This window comes from Colius striatus, chromosome 9, assembly GCF_028858725.1.
Source record: "Colius striatus isolate bColStr4 chromosome 9, bColStr4.1.hap1, whole genome shotgun sequence".
In the NCBI taxonomy this organism is placed as follows: Eukaryota; Metazoa; Chordata; class Aves; order Coliiformes; family Coliidae; genus Colius; species Colius striatus.
In genome coordinates this window covers 26596214-26615618 of record NC_084767.1, presented here as the reverse complement: position 1 = coordinate 26615618, position 19405 = coordinate 26596214, and the positions used below count along the sequence as shown (strand labels likewise).

Here is a 19405-nt window from a genome sequence, read left to right as displayed (position 1 = left end):
CTCAGCCTGTGTTTGCAGTTGAGACTGCAATTTAGACTGTTACCCTAACTTGTACCAATGAGTGGTAGGACTTGCTTCAACTGGAGTTGATATTTGGATGGGTTCAAATACGTGGTCTACTGGGGGAAGGGATCTGTCTCTTGAAACCAAGGCTGAGAGAAACTGGTTCCTACAGTCAATCTTTTGTGTTGGCAGTGGGGGCTGGGTTTTCATCAGTCTTCAGAAAGGACAGAGGTCCTGTCCAAAGCCCAGTCATAGAGACACCCTGACAGCCTCTGTGCTTTGTGATGCTTTGAGTGCATGGCAGCTTTCAGTTATGAGAAGCTTAGTGAGATGACAAACCTGACAAACCTCTGATTTTTATTTGAGGGGCAATTTTTCATCTGGGGGATTTAGGCACAAAAAATATATTCATAACTGGGGAGGGAGGGAATTTTGGTGTTGCTGAGTATTGCATCCAATGGTGTAGGAAGATTTAGAAGATGATGGCTAAACGTTTTGAGAATGACTGGATTTTTAACATTAATAAGGAAAAAATGCAAGGCTAAAAGCAACCCAGATGCACAGAATTCAATTACTTGGCAGTGCAGTTTGATTTTTAGTGTATTTTGCAGTACATTAGTAATTGATCTGTGCAGAATTTGTAACTGCGGAGGAGCTCTAGATGAATGTTTGCCATGATTGTTACAAAATGTTCAATGCTGGGAATGAAGTTTCTCCTTGCTGTGATTGTTCATCTGATTTATGGCTAATGGAAAGTAGCTCTCCTGTTCCTTTCTAAAGGAAATTGATCTTGATTCTTCTTTAAATAAATCCCAGTAAGAGGAATTGTTCTGTAAAAAAACCCCAATATGAAGTTAAATCATGGTGAGAGCTCCTGCCTGGTGGACATGCTTGGCAAATCTCCTGTGGCACAGAGCACAGGAGATGGTCACCAGCCGTGGCTGCAGCTCTGAGCCCAGGAAGCAGCTGCACTTGCATTCCAGAGGTGGAAGTTTCTCAGGACCTAAAAGGCTCATTGTCCAAATTCTTATAAGCTTATTTTTTTTCAGCTCAGCTGTACAGTTGCAACAGAAGCACCTGTCAAAAGTCACAGCTGGATGACAGCCAGAGTACTCAGCAGCAAGCCTTGAGCAAATGTTGAGGAGAGAGGCAATCCTTTCCCCACAGAGTTATGATATTGGTTAATTGCAAGATATAATGAGTGGAAGAAATGACCAAAATAATATGGAAGGGTGATCCCAAAGCAATAGCAGCAGCACATGCTCTGCTTGCTATGAGATTTGCTGGCTGCCTTGCCTCCATTAGGTGCACAGTGTTTCTTAAGTCTTAGAAAGAAAAAGAGCATCAGGAAACTAGTGAAAAAGAGACAATATCTTGGCAGCTGAGAATGGAAGAGGGATAGGAATACTTACAATGTGAAGTGTGAAAGGCAAGTGTCCTAGGTGTTACCTGTATAAACATCAAGCCTTTACCTTTCTCTAGGCGCAGACAGCGAACTTGGTGCTGGAAGATGGGACGAAGATGAAGGGCTATTCTTTTGGCTATCCATCCTCCACAGCAGGGGAAGTCGTATTCAACACTGGTCTTTCTGGGTAAGGTAAAAGCAAATGAGGTATAAGCACCAAAAGTTCTGTGAGACGTTGCTAAAATGTGAAGTCTGCTTTTTCCAAGTTCGTAGGGTCCTGACACAAGCATGTATCTGTGTAAGAATTCTACATAAGAAAACACTTTAGTCCATGAGTATATATATATAGAGGGACAGTTAATGAAGAGAATTCAGGCAGTCCTCTTCTATCATAGCAGCCGTGTTGATGAGCAACTTTAAAGACTGACATAACTTGCCATGGTAGTGAGATATGTAGGGATCTGATCACTCCCACTGAAATGCAGTCATTACTGAATCAGAGGAGAGGAGCTGTCTTTGTTCTCCCTCCAGTGCTCTGATAAAATATAGAGACTTGAAGCGTCTACAGCTTTCTAGGTACTGGAACTTGGCTTCTGAGTGCAAAATTTTTAAATTCTGAGGTTCTCAAGTTGGTCACCTTTATGACTCCTTATGCTACAGTTTAGGATATGTTTAAACTCCACGTGCTTTCCAGCTAAAGGGTAAGATCAGGTCCATGCCTCACTTGTCGTGGCTCTCTATCTTCCTGAGGGGTAAGAAAGCCAGTGGCTGGCTTAGGATGGCAGCCAAATGCTGATGGTGCTTTTGCTGAACAACTTGAGCAGTGGATCTGCCCAGAGAAGTCAGGCTTTTGGTTAAGAGAGGGACACATGCCTGGGGAGGTGAGACAACTCTGAAGTTGTTAATACTTGAGCTTTTTCTGCAGTCATTTATAACTGTCTTTGCCCATCTGCCCTGCATTCCCCAAATTCTGCTCTCCTTTGAAGAAATCAGTACTCACAGGATGAGTTTTAAAGTGATCTCATTGGTGGTGTGTTAAATTGCTGTGGAGGGGAATCTGTTTGCAAAGTTTTGCATTAGGAGACAATTACTTAAGTATTTTGACAGCACTAATTACTGACTGTGTTAATATACCTGCCAACAAGCAACTGTTTAATATAGATCAGAATGATGGAGGGCACCAGAGTTCTCTTCTCAGTGATATATTATGGGCAATAAATCTTGTCACATCACAAAAGTCAAGGAGGACCTGATGGATTAATTTGCTCTCTACATGTTACTGTGGCAGCAGAAGCTGTGTTTACTCATTTTCACTGGAGAGGATGCTTGTAAAAGAGAAATCTCTTTTGTGCTGAGGAGCTTATGGGCATGGAGGGAACATTCAAAATGTAAGGTTATATCTTCCGAGCACTCTCCAGGAATATGACCTTGATTTATTTGAAGAAGAGGAAGATAAGAGTTTGCACCATTTTTGCAGATCCTGAAAGTGAACAAATTAGCTACCAGTCCAGGGATTGCTGTCCAGTGAGAGAATCTCTGTAGCTCTGCCTAGTGCTCCTGAGCACACAGATCAAGAGCTTATACATCCAAAGAAACCGAACTACCTCTTTTTGTTGAGAAAGTAAGAGACTAAGTACCTGCACGAAGGTGATGCCCACGACTGGGGCCTTTTACAGACTATCAGGGTACATAGCAATTTGTCAATGTAGGGAGCAAGAGGCTAGTGTAGGGAAGATTTTACTGTGGCTGCTAAGCCTCAGACCACTGCTTTCTGTGAAGTGAGTGTTTCTAGATGCTGAGTGGGGTCAGCATGGACTCTGTACTGGGATGATTAACATGCTGCTGTGCACCTTGTCTCCTCATCTGGACTCCCACATTCTGATTCATGTAATAGAATTTGGGTGCAAGGCGTTTTATGGGCATACAGCCTTCAGGTTTGAAGTAGCTAAAGCTGGCTGAAATGTTGTCATGTACTACTCTGAAACAGAGGGCAGAGAGCACTGTTTTGGTGTGGAATGTTGAATTTTCATTAGAAAAGCATGAGGATGAACTTTTGAGAAACATTTACTCAAAAGAAATAATCCTAGTGTTGCAGTCATCTGTCTGCTATGGGAGCAAAAAAGGAAGAGAGGAGATTTCCAATTAAAAAAGAAGAATTACAGCCCATAAAATGTCCCTGTGTTCGCGACAGCTCAGTGAATGCATTTGTCTCCACTAAGTCTGCATGTTTCCCATGATATTCTAGCAAGAGAACTGATTGACAGGAATTCAGAGAAATCAAGCAGGCCTTTGGTCAGGCACAACAAGGATTAGACCTTACAGTATCTTTGGAGCTCGTGTTCCCATCTGCCTCTCTGTGCTCCACAAGGCATTGTGCCTACTTAAAGGGCATTGTGTCTGAGGGCAGAACTGGCCCTTCATACTCCAGCCAAATACAACCCCTCTCTATCCTTGTTTGTTGATCACAAATAACATGCAAAGGTTAATTACATTATCTTTTTTATTAATTGGTTATGCTTCCAAAAGGCTCTTTGCAGACTTGGAAGGAGAGACCAATGGAAAGTGAGCACATGTCATGCACTTATGCAGTTGTGTGACCACACTGCAGTTTGTGTGGTTGTTTACCTGCAGCAGGAAGTATGGATTTGAACAGCAGGAGAGTCTTACCTGGAAATATTTCATGGCCATTGTTCATTCGACATGTCATTTCTCAGAGCTGGCTGGTGTGCTGCGTTGTCTCTATCAGCCTGCAACCAGTGTGGGTTTTGGGAAGAGTTTCCCAATATTTGGCAATTAATCTTCTGGCATTAAGTCTGATATTCCATAAAAATGTCTCTTGTGACTTGCTGATATCTAGTAGATGGCTGGAGTTGCCAACTCTGTATTGTTTAAACAATAATGACAATAATAAATTATATTTTGTATAGGGCAGATTAATCCTGAAGCATCTTTATGCATTTGGCTAAATATTTTTGTGGATAACTTCATCTGTTGCTAAATTACAGCTGCTTTTGGGCTGAAAGACAGCAATTATTTAATGGATTGCTGCAACAGTTTACTACGGTAAAAGGGAGAAAATGAATGACTACATGTTAATTTGAAGCTGAAGAATAGAAGCATGGGCATATAGACCATATTTACTCTGTCTTCCTCTTTGGGGTTGAAAGTGAGACTGAATCCCTTCGATCCAGAACTGATACTTTGCAAAATTCTAGGTTTGATCCTTTTAGATCTGTTCTTGCTGAGAAGGATATTCAGGCAGGTGCTTGAAAAAAGTTCCTGGGGCTTCTGCCTAGACTAAAGACATAAGGTCATGCTTTGGGGCCTTGTCACCAGGTGGGCTGCTGAATCTCAAAGCATTTCCTTCAACTTGCCTTCTTTAGAGATACACAAACCAACTTCCAAGCTCTTAGGAGTCTTGTCAGTTGAAATGTATGATTTCCTGTGGGTGGGAACCTGGAAATTGCCTAGGAGAGAGGCCAGGCTTCTGCTGGGAGAAGCTGCAGAAGTGGTACCATGGCAGGGTTTGTTGACACAGCAGATAGGAGAGAAGAACCCAGAATAGCAGTGGGGAATCACAAGGATGATTCATATCTGTTTTCCTGATCCTCAGATAAAATGATAGGCATAGATCTGCCTACCTGCACCCTCACAGAAAGAGCAGTTACAGCCCAAACATCTCAAGACCTGAAAGCAGGGACAGGGACCAAATCTGGGCAAACAGATCTGTGGTCTGTCGGCTTTTAAGTTTGAGCTTTCTATTGCCACTGAGAGGGGCGAGTTCTTACACTGTGTGGAGGAAAGGAGGCAGAAGCACAGCAGTAACAAAGCACTGCCCACTGGCATGCCCAGAGAATGACAAAACCCAAGCTGTTATCTGTGAGTCAAGTGACATGCCATGCACTTACTGCAGTCGGTCACTCCGCACTCTATGTGGTTGTTTCACTAGATAATCACAAGAACTCTGAGTTCAATAGCTCTGGTGCTTTTCCTAAATGAAACATGAGAAGCCAAAGCCTTTCCTTGTTCCCGGTGTCAAATATTTAATCAGAGATGGCAAACTCAGGACAGATTCACAGATGTGTTTGCTTTTACACAGAGAATGCTTTCACATGAATACCATTTCTGACTTTTTGTCATATGGGACAGATATGCAGGCCTGTCTTGTTTTCACTGACTCTTCTGTTTTCCTCTCAACTCTAGACCAACGTACTTTTCTTCTATTGCTTCTTCGTCTAGATACACTGAAGCCTTGACAGATCCCAGCTACAAAGGGCAGATTCTTACACTGGCTAACCCCATCGTTGGGAATGGCGGAGTGCCTGACACGGCTGCTTTGGATGAAATGGGCCTCAAGAGGTTTCTGGAGTCTGATGGGATCAAGGTAAGTGATGGCAGCCTCAGTGTGTGTGGAATCAGTGATACTCATCCTTCCTTTTTCTTCTTCTGGATGTTGTCCTTTGGAGGAATGGTGGCAGAAGACAGTCTATCTTGCTTTCTGCACCAGCCCATATGCTGTCTGAAAGTGGTGTATGTCCCTTCAGTGGCAGATGTGCTACAGTTTTCGTGAACTGCTGGCCTGGATTTGTTTTTTTTTTTTTTCACATTCTCTTCTGCGTCATATTTATCTGTGTTTACCCAGGACTGGCTGCCACAGAGAGATAAATGCCAGTGAGAATGAAAAGTTTCTGTGTGCTAAGACTTTTTCCTATATGCCTGTACTACCATAAGCAGGGAAGGTGGCAGTTGTATGGAGAAGGCTGTACATACTAGTGCAGGAACCAGTATTTATACTGTGGTGACAGGGTATAATGTCTAGGAGAAGAAGTGTGTCCATGCTGAGGTGGCAGTACTGACAAATGAGGCAAACCCATGTAATTGCAGAACCAGTGAAATACTGTGTCTGTCCTGAGATGAAATGGCTCTTTTATAGACTATCTAACTCCACTGGAAGATGGAACTGACTTTTAAAATGAAATGTCACTTACAAGTGAAAGGCTGTCTTAAACAAAAAATTATTAAAAATAAAACATTTTGTCTTGTATTAAATTTCCATTTTCTTTTTAATGAAAAGTGTTTTCTCAGTTCAATGCAATTTGCAGCTTTAATTACCTGAAAGCCATATTATTCTATGAATTTTCTAAGTAAAATGCTCAGATACAATCCTGACAGAGCATGAATTCTTTACTCCTTTTCCATGTCTCTGTTCTGTGCATTCCCTCTGTAAACACTTGCACTTGCCATCTTTTTGCTCTATAAGACCGGACATCTCATGTCTGCCTAGCCTTGTGCCCAGTCTGTGATGTGGTTTCCAGTGGATGAATAGTAAAAACTCTAAAGATATGGGGCAAGTACAGAGAGATCCTTTGGTGCAAAATGTCTTTTTTTCTCTCTGCAGGTTTCAGGTTTGCTGGTGCTGGATTACAGCAACGAGTACAGCCACTGGCAGGCTGTTAGGAGCCTGGGAGAGTGGTTGCAGGAAGAACAGGTGAGCAGTTTAAAGGGTAACTATTCTTCTCAGATGTGTTCATCAGTTTGTATTTGGCTCATTCTCTGTTCCTTAGTTCTTCATCCATTTCTCTTTTTCAGGGTGCAATGGTATTACCAAGATATATCCAGAAGGATTAATTAAATGAGAATGTTTAGTTCGCCATAAAAATGATTTCTATTCTATTCTATTCTATTCTATTCTATTCTATTCTATTCTATTCTATTCTATTCTATTCTATTCCATTCCATTCCATTCCATTCCATTCCATTCCATTCCATTCCATTCTCTCATCAAATGTTTCTGTGGTGCTGCTCCTACTGGTTGCTACAGCTGTAACCTTGAGAGATGTAAGCTGCCAGAACCCCACTGACTTGAAACCATGGAGTCAAGGATGTGTCAGGAGACTGGCACTGACTTGTGACAGTTGGGAGTGTTAGGTGCTCATAAGTAAGGCAAAATGGGGCTCAGAAATGAAGCAGATATATGCCACATGAACTTTATATTTTGTACTTTTTTGGTACAAAAAGCTAGATTTGAAGAACTAAGCTATTTATTCCATGGGAATAGGAAGGAGAAACAATGAACTGGAAGTGAGGCAGCATTGGTAACAGTGATGAGAAGAACAGATCTTTGTTTAACGAACTCTGGCTCTTAGCATCAAAGTGATCTGGCTACTGTCTTCCTCTGCCTTAGCTGCTTGTTCTCTAACTTATCCTTCTCTTATGTTTTCTTCAGGTGCCTGCACTATATGGCATTGATACTAGAATGCTCTCCAAAGTAATTCGTGACAAGGTATGATCTGCTCCCCTCCATCCAGTTGTGTTAACCTTGCCTTTGCTGGGGCCTTTTTCTAACAGAGAAGCAGGCCTGGGATATGTCAAGGTTTGGCACAGCAGCACCATGACAGTCTCTCGCTCGGTGCCCCCATTCACCCCCACCCTCGTTAGGATGGCAGAGGCCCCAGTGAAATGGGAGGAAAAAGATGAGCAAGGTTGTTGTGGATTAAGACAAGGGCAGGGAGGGCTCACTGCCAATTACGGTTCTGGGCAAAACAGACTCCAGTACTTGACTTAGAGAGGAAAGTAGGAAAGCTTATTCTACAAGAAACAGAACGGAATAAAAGCAAAAAGGGAGTAGGATGATGAGAAAATTACAACCAGCACTTTCAGATCTCCCTCCCCCATCCCTCCTTTCTTCCCAGGCCCAGCTCACTGCTCCCAATATCCCTACCTCCTCCCCCCTCAATGGCTCAGGGGGGCAGGGAATGGGGAATGTGGTCAGTCTCTCACAGATGGGCTCTGCCACTTCTCTCTTCTCAGATGAGGATGACTCCTGGCATTCTTCCCCTGCTCCAACACGGGGTTCCTACCCCGGGACACAGTCCTTAAGGAACTTCTCTGGTGTGGGTTGCTCCCGACAGCTGCAGCTTCTGCCAATACAGGGTCCCTCACACAGGACGCAGTCCTTGGTGAATATCTCTGGTGTAGGTTCTTTGCCACAGTTGCAGTTTCTGCAGTTACAGGGTCCCTCTCTCTGGATAAGGCCTCTTCTGGGCATAAGTTTAATGAGCTGCTTCGTTGTGGGTTCCCTCCCACAGTTACAGCTGTGGATATTGGGTCCCTTACTAAGGACACAACCTGCTCTGGCCATAGTGATAAAGAAGAAAATCACTATCCCTGGCTCAGGGTCTGTAGTGAAGTGATTGGGTCCCTCCCAGGGGACATGGCCTCCTCTGGCCATAGCCACTGTCCCTAGCTCGGGGCCTTTAATGAAGTGAATCTCTGCCCCTAGTTTGGGGCCAGCTTTAGCAACATGAATCTCTGCCCCTGATACAGGGTCATTATCAAAATTAGTCTCTACCACTGATGCAGGGTCTTTAAAGAAACTAAAATAAATCTCAGTCTCACCAGTCCTCTCAATAGAATGCAGGGGAGTCACTGCTCCAGCACACCTCCTCCTCTCTTTCATCACTGACCTTGGAGTCCACATAGTTGTTTCTCTCACTGTTCCTACTCCTTGGACCACCACCAGCCAGAAGAAGAAGAAGGGGCAGAAGAAGGAGGAGGAATCCTCATCTTCCAGCTTCATCTTAAAAAGTGATCGTGAAGGCATCTAATTGGCTCAGCCCCAGCAGTGGGTCTGGCTCAGAGCTGGGGAGAATTTCAAGCAGCTACTTACAGGAGCCGTCTTTACATCACCCCCCACACCGAAATGACTGTCATGTCAAACCATGACAGGATAGCAATGCTACTGCTGGACTGCCTTGATCTCAGCTGCTACTGAGAATCCTGTGCCCTTCCAGGGGCTCTGTGTCTTCTCTGAGACAATGCTCTGATCCCAAGGAGCCTCCTTACCTTGGCTCTACCTCTGGTTTCCTGTCCTACATTAGTGAACCAACACAAGCTGATGTAAATGAAAGGCCTCGGGTAGCTGTGTCAGACTAGTGTGTCAGGCACAACAAGTAGTAGTGTAAACTATACATTGCCTCAAATGGCAAGTCAGAGAGAGCAATAACTCTGTGAAATACTGTGAAAACCAGTTCATAGGCAGCAACAGCTCTGGTCAGTGGGAGTTCTCCTGCTCCTCAGAGACAAAAGAATACATACAATAACCTAAACTGGATTCCTAACTCAGGCCACTTTTCCTTGGCTGAATCCTGTTATTATTTTAAAGTCATTACTTTTCTCCGGTTTCCAAGAGCTGACAACTGAAGGATACGAGCAGGATTATGTTACCGAATAGAGGTTAATGTTAAGGTACACTTTACTCTGTCTAAAATAGTGATCAAAGCCAACCTGAATGTAAATGCACCTTGGAGGCTTTTCTTTTATAATGTATTGTCTGAAGCTGCTCTTTTCTTTAGGTGATCAATTTGCAGTCTGCAGTTCAAGCCCACACCCCCTTTCATTCCACAGAGCAAAATATGAATGACCCAGCTTGAATAGAGGAATGGGAAGACAGGGTGTTGTCCTGCTCTTATAGACAGCAGACAAATGCAGTGTAATTCAATAGAAAATGGCAATATGTTTCCTACCATCTTGAGACATACTCTTTAATGGATCAGTGTTCTTTTAATCCAAAATAAATACATTTTCAATGTTTATCCTGTCTATAGTAGTAATGCCCATTATACCCGAACTCTGAGTATTCACTTACGGCTTTTAAAAGAGTGTACAATGTAGCCTTTCCCCCCAGTCTTCTCTGGTTAAAAACCAAACAGCTTAGTATTTCACTCTGTGTCTGTTTATAAATTGAGGGTGAGAACAGGCTTTCATGATGCTAAATGCAGAAATGAGCAGTGACTTGTTAAGTTGGACTTTAAAGGTAAATGCAGGGCACCACTTGACTGAATAATCCGGGAGCAAGGTAAAACACAGGGTTCCTGTTTGAGAGCAAGGTCTTCAGGGCTTTGTCATCAGTGTTTATGGGACTGACTGTGTGGTGGCACTTGGCAGTTTCTGTGATTCCCAAGAACCTGACTTGTTCAAGATGATGCTGACCTTTTCAGCTCTGCTCCACACAAAACAGCCTGCAGCAGCTTTTGGTGTAAGGTGCTACTCAAGATGAGATAGGTTGTCAGCTACTGTTAAGAGCAAAACTATCTTTAAATCTTCGCCTTAGCAGTGTGCATGGCAATGCAAGATGCTCAATGCTCTTTCTTGCCCTGGGAAAATGGCAGGGACACATCAGGTATGTCCAGTCATGGAAGTAAGTCATGGAAGTATCACTAAACTCAGTATCACAACAATCCTGGTGTGCATGCCAGTGTGATATATCCACAGGGCCAGCTGAGTTTAACAGGTTTTATCATAAAAATGTCATGCATTAAAAGTTACAACAAAACATTGACATCCAGTTTTACTTTCCTCTTCCATCCTTGAAAAGTTCTGTGTTGCACACCCTGTCCTTGTACTGAGAAGAGATTAATGCTAGGTTGATCCCACTTATTCCAAGAGTGGGGCAAAGCCAAACCAGGGATTTTTCCACTGAGAACTTTAATGAGCAGAAGCAGAGCAAAAGCTTCTGTGAGGTGGTAACACAATAAAGACCAGAGCTTATTTTTTTTAACAGCTTACTCAGAAAACAGCTGTGCTGACCTGCCTCCTACACAGCTTTGCCTTATACCAGCTCTGCTGCCTTGTAGCTAGCCACAGCAGGGGGCTAAAGACCTCCCAGTGGGTTTCCAAAAATGCTTCAAACTGCTTTGTGGATTACTCCCAGATCTACACAACAGTTATCTAGGGATCTGAATTACGATCCCCTTGGAAGGCAACTTGTTTTATTGTCACTAAATGGCTTGCCAAACTGTCTATTAACCAATTTTAGTGCTGACAATGCCTCTCCCCTGCATTAAGGATTTTAAGCAGATTTTTCATACTAAGGAAGATTCAAACTTCTGAAGATGCTACAAGTGGTTATAAACTGCCAAGAAGCCATCTCTAAACAGCCGTTCCAGTAGCTGTGCCTGTCAGCACCTTGTCTGAGTGTTCACAGCTTCTCCTCCTTTGCTTATGCTTTGTTGTTTACTGATGTGTTTCACAGGGCACAGTGCTTGGGAAGATTGAATTTGAAGGTCAACCCGTGGAGTTAGCAGACCCAAATAAGCAAAACTTAATTGCAGAAGTTTCAACAAAGGTGAGAAATTCTGTAGTGCCAAGCTGTACACTCCAGGTAGTAGCTGATGCTCATTCACTCTAATGATTGTCCAGTCTTTCCAAACAAACAAAGTGGGGACCTTTTCTAAACCATACACCTTTCCAGACCTTTGAAGGACTGTCATCTCAACATCACCCTCTCAGAATTGCCTTGGCTCCTTAAGTGCAGCATTGAAGATGTAAAGTGAGCTGTGTTGGGTCTGAACAGTACTCTGAACAGAGGATTGTGTGTTACAAAGGCACATTTGAGAATATAGCTAGACCTATTATACATTGGACATTTTCAAACATAAGAATTAATAAAAAGAATGGTCACTCTCCTTAAATAAATTTCAGGAAAACTCACAATAACATAATCTGTGTTCAGGCATAATTTTGTTGAGGTGATTCGAGGAGACATTTCTAGATTTCCAAAAGAGACCAAGTTAGGAATCCCCTGGATCTAATATTACTGGTATGAGCTGCTTTGTCTATAGGTATATACAGAACAGCAGTTCAGTCTGTACTCTGTTAGCTGAGTGTGCAAACCATGTTTAACCACAAGCTGAGAAGAATACAAATCATGAGGATGTAGCAAACTAGACCTATACTACAAATAGTAACGATTCTTGTACCAATGTAAGGGCTAACACCTTAAATTGTGGGCTCTTTGGGGATTCGATTGTGGGATAGAGTGCCTAGAGTGCTTAATCTGTGGACTAAAATGAGAAATGACTATATGAGTTCCTCTTACAAATTCCATGCTAGCCATGGTGTTTACATCTCCTTCAAGATCTGTGGGAGCTCTGCAGATAGTTGCTTGTGTACTGTTCTCCATGCAAGCTGGTGTGTTAGTGGCAAAAGTGAGGCAGTCCTGAACAGACAGGTTGGTGAGCAAGTGGGAATTTCAAGTGCAGCCTCCATCCAGGCTGGGATTTGCAGCAGTCACTGGTTCTCCTGGATGCCTTTGGAATACGTAAGCCACCTTGCAAATCTGACATTCAGGGATCTTAGCAACTCATACAAATGCCTCCACTGTATTTTGAGTCAGGGCCTTGTTGCTACATAGAAAGATGGCAATTGCTTATTGAAGTTGTGATCTGTGATGACATGATGCAAATGGAGCTATTTTGAACAGCAACTCAGAAATGGGTAAGGTTGCTGATGCTAAACTCTGCAATTACTGAGACAGAATTACTGTAAAGATGCTGAAAATAGCTTCTAAAAGAGAGATATAATAAGATTAATGGAGCTTTGGTGGTCTCATTATGTTTATAACTTCATTATGTAGGCTTAAAAAGCGACATCACAAATAAAGCTGAAAATGAAGTAAGGGGTTCAATGTCAGTAATTACTGGAAGTGGTAATCCATCGTTCTGAGCAGCTGTTTTCATGTGAATCAGAATACAGTAAGAGCAGGAATCTGCTGATCAATTGTACGTTAGGAGCGATTGATTTTTTAAATTCTTGTTATTATTCCCTTGCCGCCTTTAGATGCTAGTGGTATAGACTCTATTTGCTGATGTTGCCTACACAGGGCAGGGAATGTAGAAGACTACTAGTGTTTTGCAGGAGCTTTTGTTGGAGGTTTATTTTGGTGCATTGTGATGGTCAGGGCCCCAGAGCAGATGAGAAGTATTTAACCACTTGAAGCTAAAAGGTCTCTTCTGTCCAGCCCCACATACTCTTTTAGTTCTCAGCACTTTTGCCAGCAGGAGTTTCTACTCTCCTTGACTGATGGCATGCAGCCTTTCCACATCATCCTTTCAAACTGGGACAGATTTTACAGGCTATGCAGTGAAGAGATGAAGGAAGTCCTCTGACCTTAGAAGGAATACATTTTAACAGTTCCCTGATCCAGTTTCCGGACTGGTTTCTGTCTAGACATACTCTCAGACAGTTGCAGGAGTCAGTGCCCCACAGTACAGAGGAATAAGTGTCAAAAATGGTGGGAAGGTTGTGAAGACAGCAACACATCAGTCGCTGCTGCTGAAGGAAATGTAACAAATCATAGCATAATTAATTGGACAAAGAAGAGTTTAGAGAATGAGGTAATTAAAATACCTCAAAGCAGTTTTGCCTGGGACTCCCTCTGGCCATTAGAAAAGCTGATAAGAACATTTTGTCATAGAATCATAGAATGGTAGGGGTTGGAAGGGACCTTTAGAGATCATCTGGTCCAACCCCCCTGCAGAAGCAGGTCCACTTAGACTGGTCCAACCCCCCTGCAGAAGCAGGTCCACTTAGACCAGGTCACACGGGAATGCGTCCAGGTGGGTTTTGAAGACCTCCAAGAAAAGAGACTCCACAACCTACAACAAGTAGAATCCACTTGTGTATTGGTGACTCTTAAGATATTGTCATATTTGACATCAGGCACAGCTTCATATCGGAACCCTTGAGTGATCTAACAAGACCAAGTTTCAATGTCATTTTCATTCTGTCATTCTTAAAGGGGATTGTAGGCTGCTTTGCCATCTGATTATGTAGTGTGAACTACAAGGTATGTTCTGATACAAGAATCTCCGTTCAGCATTGCACAGCAGGAGTCACAACAGCAGCTGGAACACTACTGGCTCTGTGCTGAGCCCTGTCCTCAAAGGTGGATTAGTGACCATTGGTCATTCAGCTTGAAGCCTTGTAGTGAAAGGAGGTTGCTCCTTGCACCCTATCTCTTCCACTCTTGCTCTGCATATGGCAGTAAGTCCTTCCTGATGATGATCAGAGTTGTCCTCACATAGGACATGCTCTTGCATCCTAAAACACTCTTCATCTCAATATTTGAGAAGATAAAAAAATCAAATAAGTGGGTTAGGAGAATACAGAAATTGTAATATTCTGCTGATAAGCTTCATCTTGAGTTCCCTGTAGAGGGGCTATCTTTCTTTCTAGATGGTCATAATCCTAGGAAAAGATTCAGTTTGTCACCCCGCACCAATCATACTGATTTTATTATCTTAAAAAAAGATTTTAACATCTTTTCATAAAGAGGCACAGCTGTGAAATACAAATTCCAGAGAAACTGATTAAAAAGGAGTTTATTATTTTATTAAATGTATTTTTTTCCAGTCATGTAACAAGTAAAATAATTCAGCAAGCTTCAGGAGGAAGCTATCCATAAATAACCTTATGTCAGTACTACAGCTGTTGTCCATATGTCTACATGTTGCAGTATCAAGGCATGTATCACATCCAGTGGTTTAACTTCACTGTCTTCCTTACTGGTTGTGAGCAAATAGATAAGTGGGTGTACAAAGCATAATGGTCCAGATTTAGGACTTTGTGGAATGGGTTACGGAACAGCAACCGGAAGAGAAGTGTTGTGTGATATGTAAAACTGTCAGATCCATATAAGCATAGGTCATGCTTAGTGAGATGCTTGGCCTGATCTGTACTGAAGTGGTGAACTAGAGATCACTCATAGGATATGTCCAGCTTTGGTCTTAATATGACTGGAGGTGTGTAATGGGATGGATCTATAGCTAATGTGAAGTAGCCTTGCTCCTCTGGCGTCAACAGGATGAGTTCAGCTGAAAATCTTTGCTTTGTATCTGGCTTTTCTCTTGAGCTGCAATAATCTATGACAACTGGCTTGCTGCTTCACTCCTAATGAGGTGAAACACAGGAAAAAAAAAGCTTGTTATTAGCTATGGAAACAAGTGATTTCTTAGGAACTGCTGTTACGGCTGTAATCAACAGTATATAAAAGAGCATTATAACTTCTACTTTCACAGAAAAATGAAGCACTAATGTCTGCAGTACTTCTGGAGATTTCCATGCAAATTGATTGTTAAGTACCAGTCACTGCGTGTTGGTGAAAAGTTATTCTGCTACCCATCTTCTCTTGGTTTTGGGGGCAGGGGAGTGATCTGTCATTTACAGTGTGGTCTGTTTTTTTTATAGGAAGTCAAGATTTATGGCAGAGGGAATCCAATTAAAGTTGTAGCTGTCGACTGTGGCATGAAGCACAATGTTATCCGTCTGCTAGTGAAGGTAGGTCAGTGCTTTATGTCCTTCATCTCTTGTTTTGCTTTGATAAGAGCCTTGCCTGTACTCACTAGCCTTTCTTCCATCTCGACACATCCATTCTAGTAGCAGTTGCCCTCCTAAAATGAGTTACAATTTTTAGGATGGTTTTTATGGACTGGGAAGTGTTTTCTGAACTTGGTACACTGTATTGAGGGGATAAGGAAGACAACCTGTGCAGCAACATCTCAGCCATGAGAAGAATTGCCAAGAAGGTGAGACATGGCGGCACAGCTTCTCTAAAGAACAACCAGAGGATGCCAGCCTAACACTGGAAAAAAAAGAATGAATGAAGGAAAACACTTTGCATTGAGAGTGATAAATAGTTGAAACAGACCCAGAGAAGTTGTGGAATGTCTGTCTTTGGACATATTAGAAACAACTGACCAATGCCCTCAAAAACCTGCCCTAAAGTTGAATTAACCAGATGACCTCCTCAGGTCCCCTCATTCTGAGTTACTCTTTAATTCTATGGTTCTATGAAGATATTTTCCTATTGTTAGCACAGTGGTGTAGCAGTCCTTGCTTCTCTAGTCATGCAGTAGGAATGAAGTGTCCTCCCGTTCTCTAGATGTCCAGGGTTTATGCTGTTTCCATTTTTTAGTTTATGTGGATGTTTGTTGCATTTTTGGTGTGCAGGACTATTTCTGGCATGTCAAAGAACAAGTCTGGGAACATACTTTATGTGTGTACATGCATACATGCTTGGTACACCATTAGTAAGCTATGATCTCATTAGTAAATTTCAGACAAACTTGACAGGTGGTTCAAACATACTAAGTCTACCAGTTTTGTGAAAACAATCTGGCCAGGTAGTGGAGAGAAGACTCATTATTGTTCCTGACAGAGAGATGACTGAAATCCAAACTCAACCTCTGGGACATGAGAGCACAGAAACAACCTCCTGACAAAAATTCATTTGTTCCTCTCCTCCTCTCATTTATTGTTTCCTGTTTTTTTCCTAGCGAGGTGCAGAAGTGCATTTAGTTCCATGGGACCATAATTTCACCACCATGGAATATGATGGGCTTATAATTTCTGGAGGTCCAGGAGATCCCATGAAGGCCCAAGAGGTGATTCAGAATGTCAAAAAGGTACAATGTAACAGGCATAGAGCTGATTATTCTTGTTTATTTACTTTTTTTTTCCCAGTGCCTGAAATCCAAACAGTTGTTTGCCTGGGATATTTCTCATTTTGGTCCACTGGGATCTGTCTCCAGACCAGTAGTTACAAGAGGGCTATATAGACCTTAGTAAACAATACATAGTAAACATGATTAGCACGATTACATTACTGGTGCCTTGAAGTGACCCGTGCTCTTTCAGGAGCTTTGTGATCTTATGGAAGAGCAGCCCTGGTCTTCCAGTGCTCTCATTTGCCACAATGTCGCACAAAGATGGCTGTAATGCAGACTGTCTTTGCTTGTTTCCCTCGAGTCAACTGAGACTTCAAGCTGTGCTCTGAGGCTTCCCCCAGACTTTCCTATTGCCACCGTTACATTCAGTTTTTTCCCAAGTCTGTGTGGCTGCTGTGAGTTTCTCCTCCCCTCTACTCTGTCCTTGTGAGACCACATCTGGAATATTGTGCCCAGTTCTGGGCCCCTCAGTTCAAGGACAGGTATCTGCTGGAGAATGTTCAGTGCAGGGCCACAAAGATGATGGAGTGGAGCGCCTCCCTTATGATGAAAGGCTGAGGAAGCTGGGGCTCTTCAGCTTGGAGAAGAGGAAACTGAGGGGTGAGCTCATTAATGTTTAAAAACATGTAAAGGGTGGGTGTCAGGAAGATGGAGCCAGGCTCTTCTCAGTGGTGTCCAATGATAGGATAAGGGGCAATGGGTACAAGACAGAATATAAGAGGTTCCAAAGAAACATAAGGAAAAACTTCTTCACTGTGAGGGTGATGGAGCACTGGAACAGGCTGCCCAGATGGGTTGTGGAGTCTCCCTCTCTGGGGACATTCAAAACCCACCTGGATGAGTTCCCATGTGACCTAGTGTAGGTGGTCCTGCTCTGGCAGGAGGGTTGGCCTAGATGGTCTTTTGAGGTTCCTTCCAACCCTTAAGATGCTATGATTCTGTGAACTAGGATGGTTTGTGTTGGAATTGCTGAACTCTCCAGTATTACTTGAAAATATTTTCATTTTAGGTCCTGGAGAGCAACCGCCCAGAGCCCTTGTTTGGAATTAGCATGGGAAATCTCATCACTGCCATAGCAGCTGGAGCTACTTCCTACAAGATGCAGATGGCCAACAGGTGCAGTAGCTCTTCTGGTCCACAGGGCCCTGGCAGGCAGGCTGGGCACTGTGAAGGGCACAGAGCAGCAGTGTGCTGCTGCTGCTGATGTGCCTGTGCAGGGCCTCACCTCCCGCTAACGTTACAGCTGTGCTCCTTGCCTTTCATGGAAACTTCCGTGCCATGCATTACTTTGTTTTGAGGATGTTTTGAAAGTATTTGATGTAATTTATCTCAATCAAACTGAAGGATAGCAAAGTTTCTCTTAGGATTTATCATTGAGATAATATCAGATATCACTGAGATTGGCTGCCAGTATTGAACAGCTGCTATTGAGCTGCTATGTATAGCTCCACAGTTAGCAGCTCTTCCTAATTGTGGCATTTGGACACACCTGGCACTTCTGTCCTCTGTTCTTTGATCCTTTCTCTTTCAGAGGACAGAACCAGGCTGTCCTGAATACAGTGAATGGACAAGCTGTCATTACTGCCCAGAACCACGGTTATGCCATCGACAGCTCCACTGTCCCACCTGGCTGGAAACCTCTCTTTGTGAATGCCAACGATCAAACCAATGAGGTGAGCTCATGCTCTCCAGATACCTGCACATAGCAGCCTCTACTGAACAAAGTCTCTCTCTCACTTTATCTCATCTGCTGGCAGCTTGCTATCAGATTATAGTTAGTTATTAGGACTAAACTTTGCAGTCTGACCATCTGCTTTACTGGGCTACTGTTCTCCATGCTAGCCCAAAGAGGAGGACTGATTTGTTGTGTTGATTCTGTGTTGCCCAGCACAGAAAAGGAATATTATTGCGATTTAATTTGACCTGTTATTGTAAACAGAATTCCAAGTACTGAAGTCATGAGGGAGAGAGGCAGTTGCTACTAGAAAACAGTGCACAAGATCTAAGGTAGAGATCCAATGTCAAGTGATGTCCATGTAAGGCAAACAATTAAAAACTGCCTGGCCTCTGGAGGTGCACAGCCAAACAGGGAAAAGGATAGGAAGGAAAACAATATGCTATAGCTCAGTTTTGACACAGTCAGGCATTGAGACAGATCTTAGGCTTTGTAACTGCCCATTTTAAATCTTGCCAATTAAGCTCAGTGTTGTGCAAGTCAGTGAAGTCTTGCTATTTATCAGAAAATCATTGGAAAGAAAGTATTTTCAAAAGTAATTTCTCCCATGGGAATATGCCTCTCTCTTGTTTTGTATAAATGCCCCATATCAAATCTGGCAGATTGAATGCTGCTGTTCTGTCAGATCCTAGCAATACAGATCTTGTATTTTGCAGGATTGAGGTGCAGTGATTTCCAGTTGATGGTTTTGGAATCTTTTGTTTGTTAGCCACTGTTGTTTTTGTCCTTGCAGATGTATCTAAACAGGGACAAAGGTTATCAAACAAGATATTAATACAAAACATTTACACCTATTTAGCTCATTTTTTGGAATGAGTTTTATCTGTGTTAACAAGCTGAACCCTTTCAACCCTCGGCCTTTCATATTTGCTTTAGCTGAAGATTGGAGTCAAACATGATGATACTTTTGCATAAAGCAGGTGGTAATGTTTAACATGAGTCTTCTGGATCTAGAAGCGTGACATTCTTCTAACA

The 19405-nt window shown here is 42.7% G+C and overlaps 1 protein-coding gene across 1 annotated transcript in view; it reads left to right on the top strand.

The window, feature by feature from the left end:
* The window catches only part of CPS1 (carbamoyl-phosphate synthase 1), a 98054-nt gene that overhangs the window by 6300 nt on the left and 72349 nt on the right, over nt 1–19405 (top strand). The window contains exons 2-10 of the mRNA XM_062002505.1: nt 1486–1595; nt 5648–5792; nt 6807–6896; nt 7635–7691; nt 11442–11534; nt 15437–15526; nt 16525–16653; nt 17705–17811; nt 18227–18368. Coding sequence (XP_061858489.1) covers nt 1486–1595; nt 5648–5792; nt 6807–6896; nt 7635–7691; nt 11442–11534; nt 15437–15526; nt 16525–16653; nt 17705–17811; nt 18227–18368 — 963 coding nt within the window. The remainder of the gene's footprint in view (nt 1–1485; nt 1596–5647; nt 5793–6806; nt 6897–7634; nt 7692–11441; nt 11535–15436; nt 15527–16524; nt 16654–17704; nt 17812–18226; nt 18369–19405) is intronic.